The 22,573-nt window shown below is 36.3% G+C and overlaps 1 protein-coding gene across 2 annotated transcripts in view; it reads left to right on the top strand.

Annotated features, from left to right (window-relative positions):
- The window catches only part of ADGRG7 (adhesion G protein-coupled receptor G7), an 80,056-nt gene that overhangs the window by 5,736 nt on the left and 51,747 nt on the right, over positions 1-22,573 (top strand). For both annotated transcript variants that reach the window (XR_006818048.1, XM_046002769.1), the window contains exons 2-6: positions 14,637-14,750; positions 16,425-16,529; positions 18,740-18,852; positions 20,973-21,122; positions 21,599-21,705. Coding sequence is in view for 1 of the 2 variants with exons in the window: in XM_046002769.1 (XP_045858725.1) it covers positions 14,637-14,750; positions 16,425-16,529; positions 18,740-18,852; positions 20,973-21,122; positions 21,599-21,705 (589 nt within the window). In the remaining variant the exon portion in view is untranslated. The remainder of the gene's footprint in view (positions 1-14,636; positions 14,751-16,424; positions 16,530-18,739; positions 18,853-20,972; positions 21,123-21,598; positions 21,706-22,573) is intronic.

The following is a 22,573-nucleotide window of genomic DNA, read 5'->3' as shown; positions in this document are numbered from 1 at the left end:
CTGATCAGTTTAAAACAGAACAGTTCTAAGAACAGCTTTATCATCCTGCATTAAAAAAATATATATACTATGCTACATCATCAGGGAAAAATTTTATTAAAATATGTAACCAGTTTATTGAAATATGTAAGAATATTTTCTTCCATGTAGTTCTTTTTGAATAACTTTTACCTTAAGGAAAAAACGAAATCTTACGTATTTTATTTGTTTAAAACTTTTAGTGTTCCTTTTCACAATGGAATAACTTTCCTAAATATTGTCTTCTCATTTAAAAGGAATCTTCTTCCTCATCCAAATGTTTCACATTCCTGGTCTGGGACAAATGTCAGATGCCAAGATGTTAAAACCCTAAGAACTGGAGCCAGACACTCGAGCCTTCTGATGGAATTTCTTTGACTAAGGAAAGATATTTTTAATCTTGCACTTAATTAAACTAGACTTTTCACAACAGATTCTAATTTGTCTAGTTTAGGAGAGGAAATGAAATTCATGTTTTCCATTTGGAAGTTTTAGTATTTTATGCTACTTTCTCAGGCAGCATGAAGTGTTTTACATTATGTTCTGCATTTAACTGTCCACGTTGTGTGGTAAAGATATAGAAAATAGGGCTAATATTTCTGGAAATATTACTTATTATAATTTGAGAAAATGTAGGGAAATATTAATATTATACTGGTGTTATAAAAGAAAAATACTACTATTAAACATATTTCAGTGTGTTGATCCTCAAGTAACTTGAAGCTGATCCTTACCCTCTGTGTTTCCCTGTGGTAAAGGCAGTACTATTAGTAGAGGGTGGGAGCACTTGGTTAGTACTGAAGGGATCTGAGTTAATCCACTCAGCTATCAATTAGTTACTAGTCTGGAACAAGTTAGTCTTTATATAGAAGATAGGCTTTATGTAGAATGGGGATGTTGGGCTAATGAATACCTAATGTCATTTTTATGAGTCCATAGGTTTAAAAACTAGTTAAATGAAAGAAACAAAGCTCTTATTCTTTCTGGGTCTGATTTTTTCTTTACTTAAAATACGGAGGTTTAAAAATGCCAATACTACCTTTATTATATTTTGTGGGTAATTCAGGTATTTCAGTGGACAGGGTCTTGAACTGTGGAGCAAAAGGTGTTAAAATTGTGATTATGACAGAGCAATAGTAGCTCAGCCTGGGCTTGATACCCTCAACCAATATGCAAATGCCAGAGAGGCCAGTCAACAAACATTTGTTGAGTACCATCTATGCATCTGTCATCAAACTAGACCTGGAGATAAAAGAAATAAAAAAAAAAACAATATAAAAGAAAGTCAATTCTCAGGAAGGCTGTTTGGCGGTAATGAAAAGAACAACGTAATGGAACGGAAATTAAAAACAAAACAAAACAGGAGCAGACATCAACAAACCCAAAAGCTAGGGGTGCCTGGGTGGCTCGGTTAGTTAATTATTCACCTTCAGCTCAGGTCAGGATCCCAGGGTCCTGGAATCAAGCTGGGCATCCGGCATCAGGCTCCCTGCTCAGTGGGGAGCCTGCTTCTCCCTCTGCCTGTTGTTCCTCCTGCTTGTACACTCGCACTCTCTCTCTGACAAATAAATAAAATCTTAAAAAAGGAAAAGAAACCAAAAGCTAGTTTTTTTGAAAAGATAATTTAAGTAGGTAAATATCTGGTGAGATTTGTCAAGACAAAAAGGCATAATTAAGCAATATGTACAAAAATAAAGGGGGTCACAACACAGGTACGATAACAAAGATTTAAGCAAAAATCAGGTGGGAATCCCCACCCAGAGCCTGTGTCTCCCCTTCCAGGCTTTGCTGCTTGCATCTGGGTCCTCTGCTGGGCTTCCAGGGATTGTGGGTGCTTCCCTCTCACCCCAAGGTTGGCCTCTCAGGGGACAGCGGCACATTCCCTGAGGGGTGGCCATTTATGGGTTGGTGGTGTGATCTGGGGTGTCTGCAGGTATGAGCACAAAGCATCCTGGGAGTGGGACTGAGACAGGTTTGGGGAGAAAGGAGGCAGATGGAGCTGGGGCTCCTTGCCACATTCTGATTTAGAGCTCTAAGGAATCCACAGTTCCTAAATTCAAACTGGCCTTCCAGGTCCTTATGAAGGTATGTTTATCATGGCATTAGAATCAAGCACGTAGACTTTATTTGGCAGCCTAGCTTAATTTATAAATTTTACATTTATTTTTATATAATGGTATATAGATCTTCATTGTGTTTGTCCCAGACTCTGCATATAGTTGCATTGCTAATGAAAATTCAGATTAGTATAACCCTTAAGGGGTAAGCTGGAAATAACTGTCAGAATGACAAAAGTGTACTCTTTGGCTCAGAATTCCAATTCTGGGAATGTATTCTGTAGATGAATTTGTACAATTGCAAGGTAGAATATGTACAGGGCAGTTTTGGAACAACAATTGAGAACAACACAAGTATCTGTCAGTAAGGGGTCAGTTAAATAGATCAGTTAGGATATTTCAATACAATGGCCTATAATACAATTGTAAAAGGAGATGTGGAAGTTCTCTACCAACTGTTGCCGAAAGATTTTCAACATTCATTGTTAATTGCAAGAGCAAGCTAGAGGAAAGAGAGGAAGAAAAAAAGACTATAGATTCATATTGCTTGCACTGAAAAAAGAAAGACTGGGAAAAAATGAATAGTTGTGTATATTTAGGGATGAGAGCAAGATTGTATACCTTTGTATGTTACATTTATTTTTCCAGCTCTATGAATGTATTATCTATTAAAATATATAATAAATCAGCGATTAAGAAAACCTAATAAGGGGCGCCTGGGTGGCTCAGTGGGTTTAGCCTCTGCCTTCGGCCCAGGTCATAATCTCAGTGTCCTGGGATCAAGCACCACATCGGGCTCTCTGCTCAGTAGGAGCCTGCTCCCCCTCCCTATCACCTCTCTGCCTACTTGTCATCTCTCTCTCTCTCTGTCAAAATAAATAAATAAATAAAATCTTTGAAAAAAAACCTAATAGGTTGAGGAACCAGGTGGTGGGTAATAGGGAGGGCACGTACTGCATGGAGCACTGGGTGTGATGCCAAAACAATGAACAGTGTTATGCTGTAAATAAACAAATAAATGAAAAAAAAAACCAATAAAATAATAAGCAAATACCATGACAAACCTTACCCTAGCTAATATAAAAATTTTGGCCAGGTGGAAATTTTCTTAAAAAAAATAAGTGTATATATATATATATATATATATATGTATGTATGTATGACCAAATTTACTCCCAAAAGAAGGGAAAAAATCTATATAGAACTGTAACAATTAAAGTAGTTGAATTAAGAGTAAAAAACAAAACAAAACTGTATGCAAATGCTGTATATAGATTATGTTACATATGATAATAGCATGAAATATGATACAAAAGATAAATGACAATTTCACTATAGGGTTACCTCTGGGTATGGAGGGAACATAATGTTGACAGAAAGGAGTACAAAGATTTTTAGTTCTTTCTGTAAAGTTTTTTTTTTTTAAGATTTTATTCATTTATTTGACAGACAGAGATCATAAGTAGGCAGAGAGGCAGGCAGAGAGAGAGGAGAAAGCAGGCTCCTCCCTGCTGAGCAGAGAGCCCGTTGTGGGGCTCGATCCCAGGACCCTGGGACCTAAATGAGTGTTCTATAAGCTTTTTTTTCTTAAATTTTAAATGAAGAGACATTCACACGAGCCTTATACTGCCCTCTGGTTCCGGTAATCCAAATGGCTTTGTCTTTTTTCACCTCACCAAACTAGTAAATTTTGCCATAGGGAAAGTAGAAACTTGTTTCATTCAGTTAAGGGAGTATTTTTTGGTTGCCTTTAAATTGTTTCATTTGTTTTCATATCACTGTCATGTAATAGCTTTCCAAGAAAACTTTTTTTTATCATCTTTTCTTTTTTATCCATTTTAATATTAATCCATATATCAAAATATTATAAATTCAGCATGTCAGTTCAAGACAACAATTAATGACATTTTATTCTTCTTCTATTCTTTGAAATCTGCTGTGTATTTTTTTTTTAAAGGATTTTATTTATTTATTTGACAGGCAGAGATCACAAGTAGGCAGAGAGAGAGGAAGGGAAGCAGGTTCCCTGCCGAGCAGAGAGCCTGATGCAGGGCTCGAACCCAGGACCGTGGGATCATGACATGAGCCGAAGGCAGAGGCTTTAACCCACTGAGCCACCCAGGCGCCCCTCTGTAAAGTTTTATTACATTTTTTAAAATTTTATTTATTTGACAGAGAGAAATCACAACTAGGCAGAGAGGCAGGCAGAAAGAGAGGAGGAAGCAGGCTCCCGAGGAGCAGAGAGCCCGATGTGGGGCTCGATCCCAGGACCTGGGATCATGACCTGAGCCGAAGGCAGAGGCTTTAACCCACTGAGCCACCCAGGCGCCCCTTATTACATGTTTTTAAAAAAAGTCTGAAACAAATCTGAGAGAAAGTTACTATCTTTTAAAACCGACTCTGGGTAGTGGGGGATGTTTTATGTTGTGCATTTGAAACATTCTACAATTTAAAAAGATTCAGGTATTCCCCTTGGTTACACAGAGAAGTTTGTCACATAACAATTACAATTAAATCTCTCTTGGTAGAACTTAAGCTCTTTGAGGTCTGTATCTGTATCTTATTTTTTTTTTTCTAAGAGACTTTATTTTTCGAGGAGTTTCAGGCTATGGTAAAATTAAGTAGAAAGTATAGAGTTCCCATTTCTTCCCTCTCTCATCAACCCTTCCCCTCCATATCTTTCTTTATTCTTAATATCTTACACTAGTGGGTTGCTTTTGTTTTAATTAATAAGCCAATATCAATACATTATTAATTAAAATGCATTTTACATTAGGGTTCATTCTTCATATTGTAGAGTTTTGTGGATTTTGACCAAAACATGATGGCATGTATCCACGGTTACAGTATCCTACAGAATAGTTCACTGCCCTGAAAATCCCCTGTGCTTCACCTGTTCGTTCCTTCCTCCCTCTCCCAAACCCTGATCTTTCTACTGTCTCTATAGTTTTGCCTTTTCCAGAGTGTTATATCTGGAAGGATACAGCATGTAGCCTTTTCAGCCTTCTGAAAGCTTCTTCCATATCTTTAGGAGTTTCATAGCTTATTTCTTTTTATGGCTAAATAATATTCCATTGTTTGGACAGACCAAACCCTTTTTTTTTTTTTTTTAAATCCATTTACTATTGAAGGATATCTTGTTTGCTTCCAGATTTTGGTGATTATGTATTCAGCTGCTGTAAACATTTATGTGTAGCTTTTTGTGTGGACATCAGTGTCCGCTTATTTGAGTAAATACCTAGAAGTGTGGTTGATGGGTTGTGTGGTAGAACCACGTGTAGCTATGTAAGAAACTACTAACCTGTCTTCCAAACTGGCTGTACCACTTTGCATTCCCACCAGCAGTGATAGAAGCCCTGGTGCTCCACAACCCGGCTGGCATTCGATGTTTACAGTGTTTTGGATTTTAGCTGTTTCCAATAGGTGTGTAGTGTTATCTTATTGTTGTTTTAATTTGCACTTCCCTGATGACATGTGATGTTGAGCATATTTTCATATGTTTATTTGCCATCGGTATATCTTCTTTGGTGAGCTGTCTGTTCAGATCTTTCCCCCACTTTTAATTGCTTTATTACTGTTGAATTTTAAGAGTTCTTTGTGTATTTTTTTAAGATTTTATTTATTTATTTATTTATTATTATTATTTTTAAATAAAATCTATTCCCTTTTTAAAATTGTTTTTGGTATTTTATTTTATTTTTTTAAATTAATTTATTTTTTCAGCATAACAGTATTCATTGTTAGATTTTATTTATTAATTTGACAGACAGAGATCACAAGTAGGCAGAGAGGTAGGCAGAGAGAGAGGTGGAAGCAGGCTCCCCGCTGAGCAGAGAGTTGGATGTGGGGCTCGATCCCAGAACCCTGAGATCATGACCTGAGCTAAAGGCAGAGACTTTAACCCACTGAGCCACCCAGGTGCTCCAAGAGTTCTTTGTGTATTTTGGATACTAGTCCTTTATCAGATACATGATTTAGAAATATTTTTTCCCATTCTGTGTCTTGTTCTTTCTTTCTCATAACAATGTGTTTTGTAGACCAGAAGTTTTTCATTTTAAGGAAGTTCCACTTATCTATTGTATTTATCCTTTTTTCCTTCATGGATTGTACTCTTCGTGTTATATCTAAAAAGTTGTCATCAAACTGAACGTCACTTGGATTTTCTCCTGTATTTTCTTCTCAAAGTTTTATAGTTTTGCATTTTACATTTAGATTTATGACTTATTTTCAGTTATATTTTTTGAGAAAGCTGTAAGTCTGAGTCTGAATTTATTTTTTGGCATGTGTCTAATTTTCCCAGCAACATTTATTAAAAGGACTATGCTTTCTCCATTGAGTTGCCCTTACTCCTTTGTCAAAGATCAGTTGACTTTATCTGCCTCGGTCTGTTTTGGGCACTCTGTTACGTTATAATGATCTATTTGTCTCTTTTTTGACAATACAAGAGTGTTTTGATTATTGTAGGTTTCAGAATGTCTTGAAGTTACATATTCTGTGTTTCAGCTTTGTTCTTTAATTGTGTTGGCTATTCTAGGACTTTGACATTTTCATATAAACTTTAGTTTTTTTATATCCACAAAATAATTTGCTCAGATTTTGATTGGAATTGCATTAAATCTATAAATCAAGCTGTGAAAAATTGAAAATCTAAACAATAATAAGTTTTCCTATCTATGAGCATGGAATATCTCTCTACTGATTTAGAATTTCTTTGATTTCTTTTATTAGAAGTTTATAGTTTTCCTCATATAGATTTTATACATATTTGGTTAGATTTATATTCATGTATTTCCTTTTTTGGTGTTAATGTAAATGGTATTATCCTTTAAAATCCAAGTCTAATTTACTTTTGCATATTAACCTTGTATATCAAAATTTGCTGTAATGGTTTATCAGTTCCAGAAGGTTTTTTTGGTGAATCTTTGAGATTTCCTATATAGGTAATTATGTCATCTCTGAATAAAGACTTTTATTTCTTTCTCCCAATTTGAAATACCTTTTATTTCCTTCTCTTGTCTTAGTACATTAGTTATGACTTCCAGTGTATCATTGAATAAGAGTGGTGGGAAGGGATATCCTTGCCATGTTCCCATCTGAAGGGAAAGCATCTAATTTCTCACCATTAAGTATGAGATTGGGTTTATGTTTTTTGTAGATGTTCTGTATCAAGTTGATGTAGTTCCCCTGTGTTTCCCATTTGCTAAGAATTTTTAACATGAATGGAAATTGGATTCTGTTGAATCCTTTTTCTGTATCTATTGATGTGATCATGTGATTTTTCTTTTTCAGCCTGTTATGATAACTTACATTAATTGACTTAAAAATGGATTTAAGTTCTAGTTAGTTAATATGCGGTGTAATATTGGTTTCAGGAGTAGAATTCAGTGATTCATCATTTACGTACCACACCCAGTGCTCATCACAAGACCCTCTTTAATACTTATCACCAATCAAGCCCATCCCCCACCCACCTCCCTTCAGCAACCCTCAGTTTGTTCTCTATCATTAAGAGTCTCTTATTGTTACATTAATTAACTCTTGAATGTTGAACTAGCCTTGCATACCTGGAATAAATCCCAATTTATCATGGTATCTCATTCTTTCTATATATTGTTGGGTTTGGTTTGCTAATACTTTGTTGAGGAATTTTGCCTTCATATTCATGTGAGATATTGATATGTAATTTTTCTTTCTTGTAATGCTTTTTTTCTGATTTTGGTATTAGAGTCACTCTGGACTCATAGAATGAGTTAGGAAGTGTTTTTTCTGCCCCCCCCTTTTTTTTTTCTAGAAGAGAGTGTTAAACATTGATATCAGTTTTTCCTTACATGTTTGGTAGGATTCACCAGTAAACCCATCTGGGTCCTGGTGCCTTGTTTTGGAAGGTTATTGATTCAGTTTCTTTATCAATATAGGCCTATTCCAGAGATCTGTTTCCCCTTTTATGAGTTCAGTAGAGTCTGTTCTTCAAGGAATTGTTCAGTTTTATCTAAGTTATCAAATCTGTGGGCATAGAACTATTCATAATATTCCTTTATTATTCTTTCAATGTTTAAGAGACCAGTAGTGATGACCCTTTTTCATATCTGATATTAGTAATTCATGCTTTCTCTTTTTCATGGTCAGACTGGCTAGAGATTTATCAATTTTACTGATCTTTCCAACTAACCTTCTTTTGGTTTCATTGATTTTCTCTATTAACTTCCTGTTTACAACTTCATTGATTTTTGCTCTGATTTTTTATTATTTGTTTTCTTCTTCTTCCTTTAAACTTATTTGGCTCTTCTCTTTAGTTTCCCAAGGTAGAAAATTAGATGATAATTCTAGATCTTTCTTTTTTTTTTAGCACATACATTCAATGCTGTAAATTTCCCTCTAAGCATTGCTTTTGCTGCATCTCACTTTCATTTTCATTTAGTGAAAAATACTTTAAAAAGCTTTCTTGAGACTTGTTTAACCCACTTACCATTTAGAAGTATGTTGTTTAATCTCCAAATATTTGGGGGATTTTCCAGCTATCTTTCTATTATTGATTTCTAGTTTAATTCCATCTTGGTTTGAAAACATACTTGGAATGATTTCTATTCTTTGAAATTTGTTTAGATGTATTTTATGGTACATGAATGTAGTCTATCTCAGTGACTACTCCATGGGTGCTTGAGAAGAATGTGTATTCTGACATCGTTGGGTGAAGTATACTATAATTTTCTTCTCAAATAGATCTAGTTAGTTGATGGTGCTTTCAGTTCAACCTTACCTTTACTGGTTTTCTGTTTGCTGGATCTGTCCATTACTAAGAACAGATGTTTAAGTCTCTGGCTATCATAGCAAATTTATCTATTTTTCTTTCTGTCAGATTTGGTTCATTTATTTTGACACTATATCGTTTGGTACACACGTATCAAAGATTGCTAGTTCTTGGAGAGTTAGCCCATTTATCATTAGGAAAGAAATGTCCTTTATTTCTGACTTTCCTTGCTCTGAAGTCTGCTTTGTGTGAAGTTAATGCAGCTTCTCTAACTTTCCCTTAATTAGTATTGTCATGGTATATCTTTCTCTATCACTTTTCTTTTAAACTATTTGTGTCCTTTGATTTAAAGTGCGTTTGTTATAGACAACATATAGTTGTGTCTTGTTCTTTATTCACTCTATAGTATCTGTCTTATAATATTTGTAAGTGTTTTTAATGTTCTTTTCTTTGTTTGTTCCATTGCTATTGTCTTTTTCTGCCTTATCTGGTTTTAATTGAGCATTTTATATAATTCTGCTTTCTCTCCTCTCTTAGCATATCCTTTATATTTAAAAAAATTTTGTAATATACATTTACAACTAATCTAAGCCGAGGGTACCTGGATGGTTCAGTTGCTTAAGCACCCAACTCTTGATTTCAGTTCAGGTCATGATCTCAGGGTCGTGAGAGAGAGCCCTGCACTGGCCCTTGCACTCAGCACGGAGTCTGCTTGAGATTCTCTCTCTCCCTCTGTTTCTCCCCTCACTTTCGTGTTCTCTCTCTATAAATAAATAAATAAATAAATCTTTAAAAAAAAAAAAAACAACTAATCTAAGTCCACTTTCTAGTAACAATATATGGCCTAATGAATAGTACCAGGCCCTCATTATATAGTGTTCCCAATTCCTCCTTCTCTTCCCTTATAACATTTTTTTTGCCATTTATTTCATTTTTCCGTAAGCTATAATCACCTCATCTATCATTGCTATTATTATTTTGAATAAACTTATCATTAAGAATGAAAAAGATTTTATTTACTTTCACTTATTCCTTCTCTAATATTCTTCTTTTCTTACATAGATTAAAGTTTCTGGCCTATATCATTTCCTTCTCTTTGAAGAATTTTTAAAATTTCTTGCAAACTCTTTCAATTTTTGTTTGCCTGAGGGTCTTTATTTCTCATTTGCTTTTAAAGGATAATTCCTTGGATACAGAATTCTTTATTGGTGTTTTTTTTTCTTTCAACACTGACTATTTCACTATACTTTTTTATTTCCTGCATGGTTTCTGAGGAGAATTCCAATGTAATTAATTCTTATACTTGATTCTCTGCAGATAAGCTTTCTCTCCCCTAATCCTTCTTTTGAAATTTTCTCTTTGTCTTTGATTTTCTGCAGTTTGAATAGAATGTGCTTAAGTATAGTTTGTTTGGTTTGGTTTGGTTTTGACATTTATCCTGGTTGGTGTTCTCTGAGATTCCTATATCTGTGATTTGGTGTCTATTATTTATTTTGGAATATTTTCAGACAATAAAACTTCAAATATTTTGGGGCAACTGAGTGGCTCATTCGGGTAAGTGGCTGCCTTTGGCTCAGGTCATGATCTCAGGGTCCTGATATTGAGCCCCACATCCGGTTCCCTGCTCAGTGGGGAGTCTGCTTCTCCTTCTCCCTCTGCTGCTCCCCCTACTTGTGGTCATGTGCACACACACTCTTTCTCAAATAAATAAACAAAATCTTATATACACAAACAAAAAAACAAACAAACTTCAAATATTTCTTCTATTCCTTCTTCCCTTTCCTGTCCTTCTGGTATTCCCATTAGATGTATGTTATACCTTTTGTCCCATAGTTCTCAGATATTCCATTATAATTTTCATTCTTGTTTTCTCCTTGTTTTTATTTTTTAAAATTTTATTTATTTTAAATTTAAATACAATTAACATATAATGTCTTATTAGTTTCAGATGTAGAGTTCAATGATTCATCAGTCTTACATAACACCTAGTGTTCATTACATCATATGCCCTCCTTAATGTCCATCACCCAATTATCCCATCCCCCTAATCCCCTCCCCCCCAGCAACACTTGGTTTGTTTCCTGTGATTAAGAGTGTCTTATGGTTTGTCTCCCTCTCTGATTTTGTCTTTGTTTTCAGTTTAGAAAGTTTCTAATGACATTGTTTTGAGCTCAGTGATTCTTTCCTTGGACTTGTCCAGTCTACTGATGAACCTGTCAAAGACATTCTTCACTTCTGTTACAGTGTTTTTGGTTTCTAGCATTTCTTTTGGTTCTTTCTTAGAGCTTCCATCTCTTTTCTTATATTACTCACTTGTTCTTGTGTGTTGTCTACTTTTTTCATTGGAGCTCCTAGCATATTAACCATCATTTTTTCAAATTTCTGGTCTGATAATTCTAAAATATCTGCCACATATAAGTCTGTCCTGATGCTTGGTATGTCTGTTCAGGCTGTGTTTTTGCCTTTTAACATACTTTATACTTTTTTGGTTAAAAGTCAGACATGATTTATTATGTAAAAGGAATTGAGGCACAGGCCTTTACTGTGAAGTTTTATGTTTATCTGGCTAAAATTTAGGCGGTGTTCACTGTGTGCTGTAGCTGCAGGTGTTCTTTGCCAGTCAGTCACCCCACCCCTTCCCCCTCCCCCTTGGGCAAACACTGTTCTGATTTTATCATCGTAGATTAGTTTTGCTATTTTTGAACCTTATATTTACAAAATTAAGTAGTATTTACTCTTGTATGTCTGAATACTTTTTTAATGTAATGTTTTCCAGATTCATTTATGTTGTTGTGTTTATTCCTTTTTATTGCTAAATAATCATATTCCATTATATGAATCACATAATTTGTTTATTCAGTTGGTGGACTTTTTACAAAAGATTTATTTTTAGAGAGAGAGAGAGTGTTTGGGGGAGAGTGTCAAAGAGAGAGAAAGAGAGAGGGAGGGAGAGAAGCAGACTCCCTGCTGCGTGCAGAGCCCAATATTGGGCTCAATCCCAGGACCCTGAAATCATACCCTGAGCCAAAAATCAAGAGTTGGACACTTAACCAACTGAGCCACTCAGTTGCTAACATGAATAAAACTGCCAGGATTGGGTTCCCTAGAAGACAAATTCTGAATTGAAGATTTATCTGCATCAAAGTTTCAACAAGTGCTGTTGGGATCAATACTTGTAGGGTGGGGGGGTGGTTATGGAGTCAGAATTGGGTAGAAGGAGACTACAAGACAGCTGAAGTTGAGAAAGCCCTCCAGTGTTGATGTCTGTATTAGTTATCTATTGCTGCAGAACAAATTACCCCAAAATTTGGTGACTTAAAATGAAAATTGTCATTTTAATATCTTTCATAGTTTTTCTGGACCCAGAATTTGGCAGCAGCATGCCTGGGTGGTTCTGGATTAGGATCTTCCATAAAGTGGCCCTCACAAGGCTGCTGGAGCTGGGGTCATCTTGAGCTTTCTCCAGTCATGTGTTGTGCCCGGACAAGGGAGACTCAAAAACTTGGAACAGCTGAAACGCCTTAGTCTTCTCTCTCTGTGTGTAGTTTCTCCTCTTGATGTCTCTAGCCTAGAGGCTTCTGAGTAGCCAGATTTCTCATGTGATACCTGCAGGTTCAGATCTCCCAAGGTATAGATCCTGAGTGAGAGAGAGTTAGGTAGAAGACAAATCATCTTTTGTGATATAGCCTGGAAGTCACATCATTACTGCCACTCTTTTAGTCAGGGAAGACATAAAAGTCTGCTCAAGTCAAGGACAGGGAACACAAACTCCATCTTTCAGTGGAGAAGAGTCATCATCATATTATAAGAAGAGTATGAGAGATGAGATATGTAGTATAGATGTCTTTGGAAAATATACTCTTTGAGGCCTTGAGTCAGGGGGATGAAACTTTATTCTCTGGCTTTGACCGGCCATGGCACATATCATGAGGATCTTGGATGAACTGATTCTCTTTAGTTGAAAGCAGTTCTAGAAAAGGACTCAGATAAGTGTTCTCAGTTGCCAAAATTCACAAAAGCTGGAGGAATGAATACTTCAAATATGAAGGGAAGGATCCAAGTGGCACACAATAGCAATGTTTCTAGAACCTGCATTCTCATATAAATCCTTTTGTGGACATGTATTTCCATGTATTGTGCATATTTATCTAGAAGTAGAATTTCTGTGTCATAGGTAGGTATATCTTTAGTTTTCTTTTATTGAATTGCCTTGGCATTTGAATTGCCTTGGCATTTGTTTGTTTGGTTTTTTTGTTTGATTTTTTTAAAGCTTTTATTATTTATTTATTTATTTATTTATTTATTTAACAGAGGAGGAGAGAGAGAGAAGGAGAGAGCACAAGCAGGGGGAGCAGCAGGCAGAGGGAGAGGGAGAAGCAGTTAGCCCACTGAGCAGGGAGCCCAGTACAGGGCTTGGTCCTAGGACCCTTGGAATTATGATCTGAGCTGAAGGCAGATGCTTAATGACTGAGCCACCCAAGCGCCCTGCTTCAGAGTTTTTTTAAAATCAGGTGACTAGATATGTTGTATCTACAGTTAAGCCTTGAACCACGTGAGGGTGGGAGATGCCAGCCCTTTGTACTGCTTAGAACATGCTCTTTCTCTCTCAAAAAAAGAAAAAATTTAAAAAAGAGAAAAGTTTAAAAAAAAATATGTGCATAACTTTTGACTCCCCCCAAACTTAACTACTAACAGCCTACTGTAGGTCAGAACACTTACTAATAACAAATGTAAAGATGAACAGATATTTTATGTGGTATATGTATTATATACTGTATTCTTACCATAAAATAAGCTAGACAAAAAAAAATGTTGAGAAAATCATTAGGAGAAGATCAGTTTGTTCTCTATAGTTAAGTCTGTTTCTGGTTTGGCTCTCTTTTTTCCACTTTTTTTTTTTTTTAAGAAACAAAAAGTCCCAGTGTGCCCAACTTAAAATAACTTGGTCACAAGATCCTTACAATCCTGTTCCAGGCATGCTTCCTGAATCTGTTGACACCTAACTTCCTTAGAGTCATTGCTCCAGATCTGCTCCCCATTTAAGTGGCCTTCCTTGCCTTCTACCCTCAGTCACTTCCCATCTTCCTTGAGGTATCTTTTTAAAATACATACCTTATTATGTTGCTACCTTGTTTTAATCTCTCTCTAGACTCTTACAAGACTAAATCTCCTTAGCTTAATCTATAAACCCACTCACAATCAGTTTGTGTCCTGCTGTTCCACGTAGAACCAGTGTTCCTGATTTGTTAAACTTTGCCATGTTCCTCGGACACATCATAACTTTATTTTTGTGGTTTTGCATTTCGTATCCTGCCTATTTGGGGCTATCCCTTTTAATCTGGCTTTTCTAGATTTAGTCTTCAAATCTGATTCAGACACCACGTCTTCTGGAAAGACTTCCCTGGATAAATTACCTCTGTCCTCAACATTTCTCTTTTGTATTCTTATAGCATTTACAAATCTGCATGCTGACTTAGTTGGCCAGTCTATCTATTCATCCATCCATCCATCCATCCATCCATCCATCCATCCATCTCATCTGTATAATCTGTTTACCCCAGTAGATCCTAATCTCCTTGATCAAAGTATTGTGTCTTTCAAATATAGTTTTTTGGTCTTCATAACTTCTCATAAGCATTATATACCCTGTGTAGATTCTCAATGTATATTTTTGTTGATGATAATCTTACAAAAAATATTTCTCCAGTGGTACTCAAAGTAATTGTTTTACATATAGAAATGAAAGGCCACAGACCCAGAAGAGAAATTAATTAGCCAGTTTAAGTACTATTCTATTTTTGTTGTTTTTTTAGAACTATCAACCTCCTCACCCAGCATCCCTATGGAGTATTGCAAGAATGGTGGAACCTGGGAAAATGGCAGGTGCATTTGTCTAGACTTATGGAAAGGATGGAGATGTACAATTGGTAAGTTATTTGGGATGGTACTAGGTACTAGTATCTAGTACTGGTACTGGTACCATGAGGTTTAGGTGACTTGTGTTAATAAGGACTGGTACTGGTACTATGAGGTTTAGGTGACTTGTGTCAGGAAAGGACAGCAGGAAAGCTTCTTGAAGTTTCTGTTAATGATTTAGTAACAATGGGTTTAATGATGGTGGCTTTAAGATGTGATTGTTAGTTTAATAGTAAAAGTGGAGTGTTCTTTTGGGGCTACTTACTTATATGTTCAATATCCCTAGTATGTTTCTCAGCTATCAAATTTCTGTGTAAACTGAAAGCACCATGTTTTTCCTTCTAGTTCTAGCGTCTGCTTCAGGGCAATGGGTGGTATGGTTCCCTCCACTCTTTTCAGTTGTTGATATATCATATTACCCCATTTCAAATATCACAATTCTATCATATTTAACTTTTCTGAAATCAATGGTACATGTTCCTATCCAAGTATACATTTAGATGAAGTTTTTGTTTTTTTCATCCTTTTTCTGGATGAGATGTTATTAAATTAGTGGTTTGACTTCAGGCTGTCCTCTCTCAGAATCAATGTTCAAAGTCATTTCTTTTTTTAATTGAAGTATAGTTGACACACAATGTTCCACTAGTTTCAGGTGTACAACACAGTCATTCAACAACTCTATCCATCATGCTGTGCTCACCACAAGTGTAGCTACCATCGGTCACCATATAACACTGTTACAGTACCACTGATCTCCATTCCGTGTGCTGTACATTTCATTCCCATGACATATTCATTCCATAAGTGGAAGTGTGTATCTCTCACTCCCCTTCACTCATTTCACCAATTCCCCCCACCCTCTTCCCTCGGCAACCACCTATCTGTTCTCTGCATTTATGAAAATGTTTCTGTTTTTTGTTTGTTTATTCATTTGTTGCGTTTTTTAGATTCCACATATAAGTGAAATAATATGGTATTTTCTTTTTCTGTCTGACTTATTTCACTTAGCATAATACCCTCTAAGTCTATCCATGTTGTTGCAAGTGGCAAGGTCTTATTTTTTTAATGGCTGGTAATAATCATATATGTATACACACACAGGTTTATATATATAGTATATATTTATAATATATATAGGAGACTTAGGTTACTTTCATGTCTTGGATATTGTAAATAATGTTTCAAAGCTGCATCTTCATCTGCAGTATACTTCCCAATACTCTGTACTCTTTATGCTGGATGCTTAGGATCCAGAGCCTTAGAAATGCCGTCCTATAATTTCCTATACTTCTACAAGCGAGTATATCTCAAATGCTCCATGTCTTTGGTCTTTTGCTTTGATCCATCTCCTCATGATGCCTTTTGGTACTATGGGTTCTTTACCTTTAGTTGTCAAGATTTCAACTAATCTGATTTCACTATCCTTTCTGATGTGTTAGCAGTCACATCCCACCTCTACTGGGTTGTATATCCTAGAACCCATTAACTAACACACTAGTTTTTCTAATGGTATCAACTCAACCAGATAAAGAAGTGTAAAGTTCCAGGTGGGTCAGTGAGTCCTAAAGTCTTCTATTAGCCTTCAAATTATACCGTATAGGTTTTGAACTTTGATTTTTATCGTTTGAAATTTTAAAAAGAAAAGTATAATTTATGATGAAAAATTTATTTTCTTTTCTTGATAGCTAATTTCTGTGAAAACAGTACCTATGGGATTTTTACTTTTGATAGAATTCCAGCGGGAAAATATGGATCTTCCCAACAAAGATGTGATAAGGACACTTTAAATGGTATGTGTTTTTCCAAACATCTCCTATTTAAGCATAGGAATCACTATGCGGGGTCATACCTATCATCCCTCCAACTAGTATTAAGTCCCTGGAAGAGGCATCAGAGAAGGTTTTGTGGAAGGGTTTGGCTCCCTTTCATTATGTCCATGTTCAAAGTTTAGGATGCAACCTCATATAATTCTAATTCCCCTAAAAACTGTAATATGGATCAGTTACAAATTCTTTTAATTCTTCTTCCACTGGTTTATTTTCCCAGTTTCATTTAGGTCCTAGAATTTGAGCATATTAATATCTGATCATTGAGTCATATAATTTGTCTGAATTTTAAGCAATAACTATAGATTCGTACCATATCTACTTTAAGACTTCAACTTTCTAGGTAGAGATGCTCAGTTAAGTCTGTCCACATTTGGTCATTCTTCAGCTCCTTAGTCATTTTAGTTATCCATCTTGAAACATTCTCCAGGTTCATCGTACCTTCCTTGAGGCATGGCAACCTTGCTTGCATAGAGACATTCTAAGAATAAAGGAGCAAATAACATTTTTAAACTTCAAATATGCTCCCTGATGATATACAGGATTTTGATGACTTAATTCAGTGCTGTACTGGGTAATACTTTCTGAGAGTAGTCCTTAAAAATGCACAGATTCCTTTCCTGACAGCTTATAGCCCATTATGCTGTATGATTTTTCCCTTGATGTTTTATCTGAACTTTGTTTGCATTGACCTTCATTTGACCAGTCCTCATATTTCTCACATCTCCCTGCAGGATACCATGATTTCCTGCAGAACAGGATATCTCAATAATACTGCCAATTCTAGATCATTCATGAAAACGTTTGATAGACCTTCTGTCAGTAATAACTCAGGGAAGAATTTCACTTTTTATTTAGAGATCTATTTTTGTGTATGTCAAGTGCTCTTTGAAACACTTACTTACAGGTATAGGTCTTTCCAATTGTGTTTCTTATTTATCTTATTTATTCTAAGAGATTATGTAGACTAGTATTTCATTTGCAGAATTCAAATTTCCTTGGCCCATATATAATAACAGGCCTACTCCAATATTCATGATCCTGTTCTTTACATAGGCCCTTCTAGCCTCTTGATTAAAAGCTCAGAAGGTAAAAGGCAGCAGGGCTTCATATTATTGGTACTTACTTCTTATATTGTATGGTATGTCTATGGATACTTGTCGTCTTAATTTTTCATGTTTTCTATATCTTAACTATTTCATTATAATTTATAAGAGATATAGCTACAAAAAATAATCATGTGCTACCAAATCAGGAATAGTTAAAAAATCAATAATATATTCATTAAGGGGCATCACGCTTGTTTGATACATATTATGTTTTTGGCTCTTAAGTATTAGTCACAGGAGGATACTGAGGTAGGTTGGCTCAGTGATAATTACAGGATATAAACTCAATGATTCAAAAAGTTTTTATTGAGAGTCAACCAGATATCAGATAAGTGCTACAATAAAATAGAACTCTTTGGCTTTCAGGTGTTATTCAGATTTGGATAAAGAAGGATCAATATATAATTTGATATCTAGTAGCAATTTTTCAAATTATTTCTGATCTTTCAGCCCTCGTCACATCTAGTTCAAACCCTTATGTTGGTAGGCACACCTTCCTTGCAGACTTCAAAGGTCGGAAACAGTTGAATAGTCTTTTGAATTTCAGATTAAAAATCAAGACAAGGGACATCTGCCTAAAACTTTCCTGTAATGATTGCTTGATTCACTTTCCCATTGCTATATATTAAACCATCCCAAATTTTGTGGCTCCAATGAATAATTTAGATTTTTCATAGTTCTGTGGGTTGATGGACTGCCGGAATGTCCAAGACATCCTCACCACTTGGCACTTTGGTGCTGGCTGGACCGACTCTGTCCTCTTCCACATAGCCTCTCATCCTCCCATAGATCAGAGCTGCCTCCTCCTACAATAGTCTTGAGACAGTGTTCCAAGAGGGCAAAGGCTAAAACTTCAAGTCTTCTTGAGGCCCAAGTTCTGGAACTCTCACAGAACATTCTGTTGGTCAGGACAAGTTTATGTCCAGCCCAGATCCAGAAAATGGAGGAACAGACTCCACTCCTTGATGGGAGGAGCAGCACAATCCCACCGAGAAGGGGATGTGTACAGGAGCTAGTAGCCGTCTTTGCAAATGCTGTCTTTTTTTTTTCTTCTTTTTACCAAAGAGGGCAAACCAAGAGCAACCCGGCTATGCAGTATAACTATGTATGGAGAGATAAAATTAGAAAATGTGACAATAGGAAATTGCAATCAAACTCTGGAAGCCCTGGAAAATCAGGTATGCCATATGCGCTCGGCAGCTGAAAATTTCCGATTCTGTGTGAAGTCTCTGTTCTTTGGTTACCTAATGGTCAAATCAAATCAATGCTTTTAAAACTCTCAAATTAGAAATAACAAAAGTTTTTTGTTTTGTTTTGTTTTGTTTTTTTGAAGTTGACATCTGTTTGTGAAAAAGGACCTTTGGACCTGTTGGTTCAGCACATTTTAGCAAATGATAATCTATAACACATTGTAAATGGCCTCATCTTTTTAGAGCAGTGAAGTCCTGACTGAAAATAGATCACTGACATTTGAGACCATAAGGAAGGTATTTTGTTGGTTAACTGAATCACAATAAAGAGAAAAAAAACAACCACTGTCAAAGACCTTTTGAGACAGGGAAACCTAAAACCTAATACTGCTCTCAGGGATGTATCCATGAGCCAGTGAAGTGGGAAATACATATGACTAGATATTTTTTTCATGCAGATTAAATTATTTTGACCCAGTGTATACCGAAATGCAAATGCATGGAATTACTAATATCTGAGGCCAAAAAGGGGGAGAAAAGGAAACTTTTAAAGTAGTCCTTTTAAGTGCAGGGCATGTTAAATATATTACCTCATTTAGTCCTTATAGAGCCGCAGTTATTCTCATAGATAATTAGAGGGATTATACTAATGATTGAGCCACATACTGTGCACCAAATACTGCGTGAACATTTTACCTATGTTATATTTAATTCTTATAACTATATAGATAGATATTAATGTACCTATTTTATAGATGAGGAAACTATCTCTGAGACGTGCAGTGAACCACAGCCAAAGAGTGATGGAGTTACTTTTTATTTTAAAGCCCACACTGTATCACTCTGGCTCCCCAGTTGTAGATGGGCAGGGTTAGCGGTAGAGCGGGGATTGGGAGTGGAGTGTGGAAATGGCTGCCAACTGCCTGGTTTTTGCCAACTACACACTACACAGACTGGGGGAAAGACGTCATGTTCTGGAGTCTGACTAGCCAATTTTTTGCTGTCAGCTCTGACACTTCTAAGCTGTTTGAACTCCTTTACTTCTCCAAATCTTTAAAGGATGAGGATGCCCCTCTCACAGTATTGTTTTATATTAAATGGGAGAGCTCTTACAAAACATCCAGCAAAGTGCCTAGCACAGAGCAGGGACCTAGCTATTGAATGAGAGCTTTTGTTGTGTTTGTCTGTTGTTTGAATATTGTTTTCAACCCTCCCGTAAGTGTGAATGGCCTGTGACCTTGGTTTGATTTTTGAAATAATTTTTGAAATAATGCTGCCATCTAGTGAAAAACTAAGCCACATGCACACACTTTAACCCCTGGCTCTCCTAAAGATGTTTTAGCCTCACAACACCAGACCTAGGGGGCCAGTTGGAATCCGGAGATATGGTCAAGGTCAGTGTTTCCCAATCTGTGCTGAAAAGCTAGTTTTAAAAATTTCCAACCCCTTGCAGACTGATAATTCTATAAAATGTAATAATAATGAATTCCTAGGAAAATAGGATGAGAAAAAGTTATATAAAATACAATCATTTTTTTCCTCTTTATAAAAAAGTTTTGAATTATTTATTTATTATTGACGTGTAGTTGACCCAGTGTTACATTAGTTTCAGGTGTACAACATGGTGATTAGAACAAGTTCATGTGTTATGCTACGCTCATGCAAGTGTAGCTACCATCCAAATATAAGTCCCTGAAAAAAATCATTAGATTCAACAACATACAATTGTTGTTTAAGTTTCAGACCAGTCACAGTCAGTTTCTGCGCTTATCTCCCTGTGAACCTTGTAACAAACAAACAAACAAACAAACCCTGTTTTGAAACCTGTAACAAACAGTTACTGCTTGTTACATTGATCCCACTTTGAGTGGCATTGATCTACCCAAGACAGTCTTAGTTAATGAATCTTGGCAGATAGTAAAGGCTGGAAAAGCCACCAGCCTGCATGAACTTTGTCTTTTGCTCAAGGAGAGAAGCAAACATGAAGAACTGAGTGGATGCAGGAGACTGAGGGTCAGCTACATTCCAGTTTATTCACCAGCAATTGCTTGCAATTGCAAAGTGCTTAGACATAGTCCTATAAACGTAGGTTGTTTTTTTTTTAACAGATAGAAAATATCTCAACACAGTCTCTGAATATTTCTGTGGAAGTGCAGATCTTAACATCTGATGACAATCAAATAACTCCTGAGGGCATCATTTCTGCCACTAAAGTGGTCGGGGAGATCTTCAACCCAGAGAGGAACGCTACACTTGAGGTAAAACTCACAAGGTGTTTAAACAGACAGAGGGGAAGAAAAAAAAAACAAAAACAAAACCAGACACAGAAAGAAAGACAAAACGGGAAATCGCTTTACTTAGTTCAATAGTAAGTGTAATAGTTATACTAAGTATTATGGGCTGTAATGTTTCTGCAGTCAGAGCCCTGCAGGCTTATTTTGTTTCTGCTTCTCTGTATCTAAGCATCTGTTTTTGTGTCCTTGAGGGTGGGGTCGAGGTTCTGTGAAAGACCTTGTGGGGAGGCCAAATTCAGACTGAATTTAAATTTTCCCTATGCCTTATCTTTATTCTCTCTGCCTTCTGAAACTAAACTTTCAAGTTTGAAAAATAGTTGCCTCTGAATGACCATACTAATGGTGCCTCTTGATACCGCAGTAGTGCATGATAATGATGGTGAGGAGGATGTATGATCTATGTCTGCTATGATGATCGTTTGCTGTCTTCTTCCTTGCAGGCAAAAGAAATTGCGGTAACCACAGTGAGTCAACTTCTAAATGCCGGGGAAAGTGTTTTTCAGGAAGCTGCTGCAGCTGGTACTGATGATGTCAACACCTTTGCAACGTAAGTGCAATTCCTGTTGGGAAAGAAAACCTTACAAAGTGCTATCTAGTTTCCTAGGTTAAAACATGAGGAATGGTGTCTTTAGTTCTCTCCTGGCTGTGCTAACTGGCTGAGTCCTCTGGAGGGCAGACTGAAGCCTTGGCTTTCCACCTGATTTTCATTTACTAGACAGTGTTATATGTTAACTCCTGGCTCCTGGGGTGGCCATGATCTGGGAGATAGAGACCAGCTGGGATGATTTAGATGAGAACTTACTTTCCTAGCCTTCATTTGGTATGGCCAAGGGTCAGCCTGAATGCACAAAAGGAGCTCAATGGGGGCGCCTGGGTGGCTCAGTAGGTTAAGCCGCTGCCTTCGGCTCAGGTCATGATCTCAGGGTCCTGGGATCGAGTCCCACATCGGGCTCTCTGCTCGGCAGGGAGCCTGCCTGCCTCTCTGTCTGCTTGTGATCTCTGTCAAATAAATAAATAAAATCTTAAAAAAAAAAAGGAGCTCAATGACAGAGCTGAAAATAATAGAATAACTTTGCAGGACATGTTGCCCACTCCCTGCACACAACTCAGCTAACCCCAAGATCCTGGTGTATCTGGGTTAAGCTTTCTTTACCTTTCCCAAGCCTACATTGAACAACAACAAAAAATCCAACTCCACCTGCTTTCTCTCTTTTTGATTCCTATGTTTCAGCATACTTTTGGTTGTATATTTATAATAAAACGTACGTACCTTATTATAGAGGTCCCTTACTAGGACTCATGGTGTTTTTATTTTATATATAGTTTTCTTGATTAAAAAAAATTAAGTACATCTGTATGCTCATTATAGAAAAATTAGAAAATATATAGATGAGCAAAATTTAAAAAAATTGTCC

The sequence above is a fragment of the Meles meles genome, chromosome 4 (assembly GCF_922984935.1).
Source record: "Meles meles chromosome 4, mMelMel3.1 paternal haplotype, whole genome shotgun sequence".
NCBI classification, from domain to species: Eukaryota; Metazoa; Chordata; class Mammalia; order Carnivora; family Mustelidae; genus Meles; species Meles meles.
The sequence above is the reverse complement of the archived record's forward strand: the minus strand, read 5'-3'. Positions and strand labels throughout refer to the sequence as shown.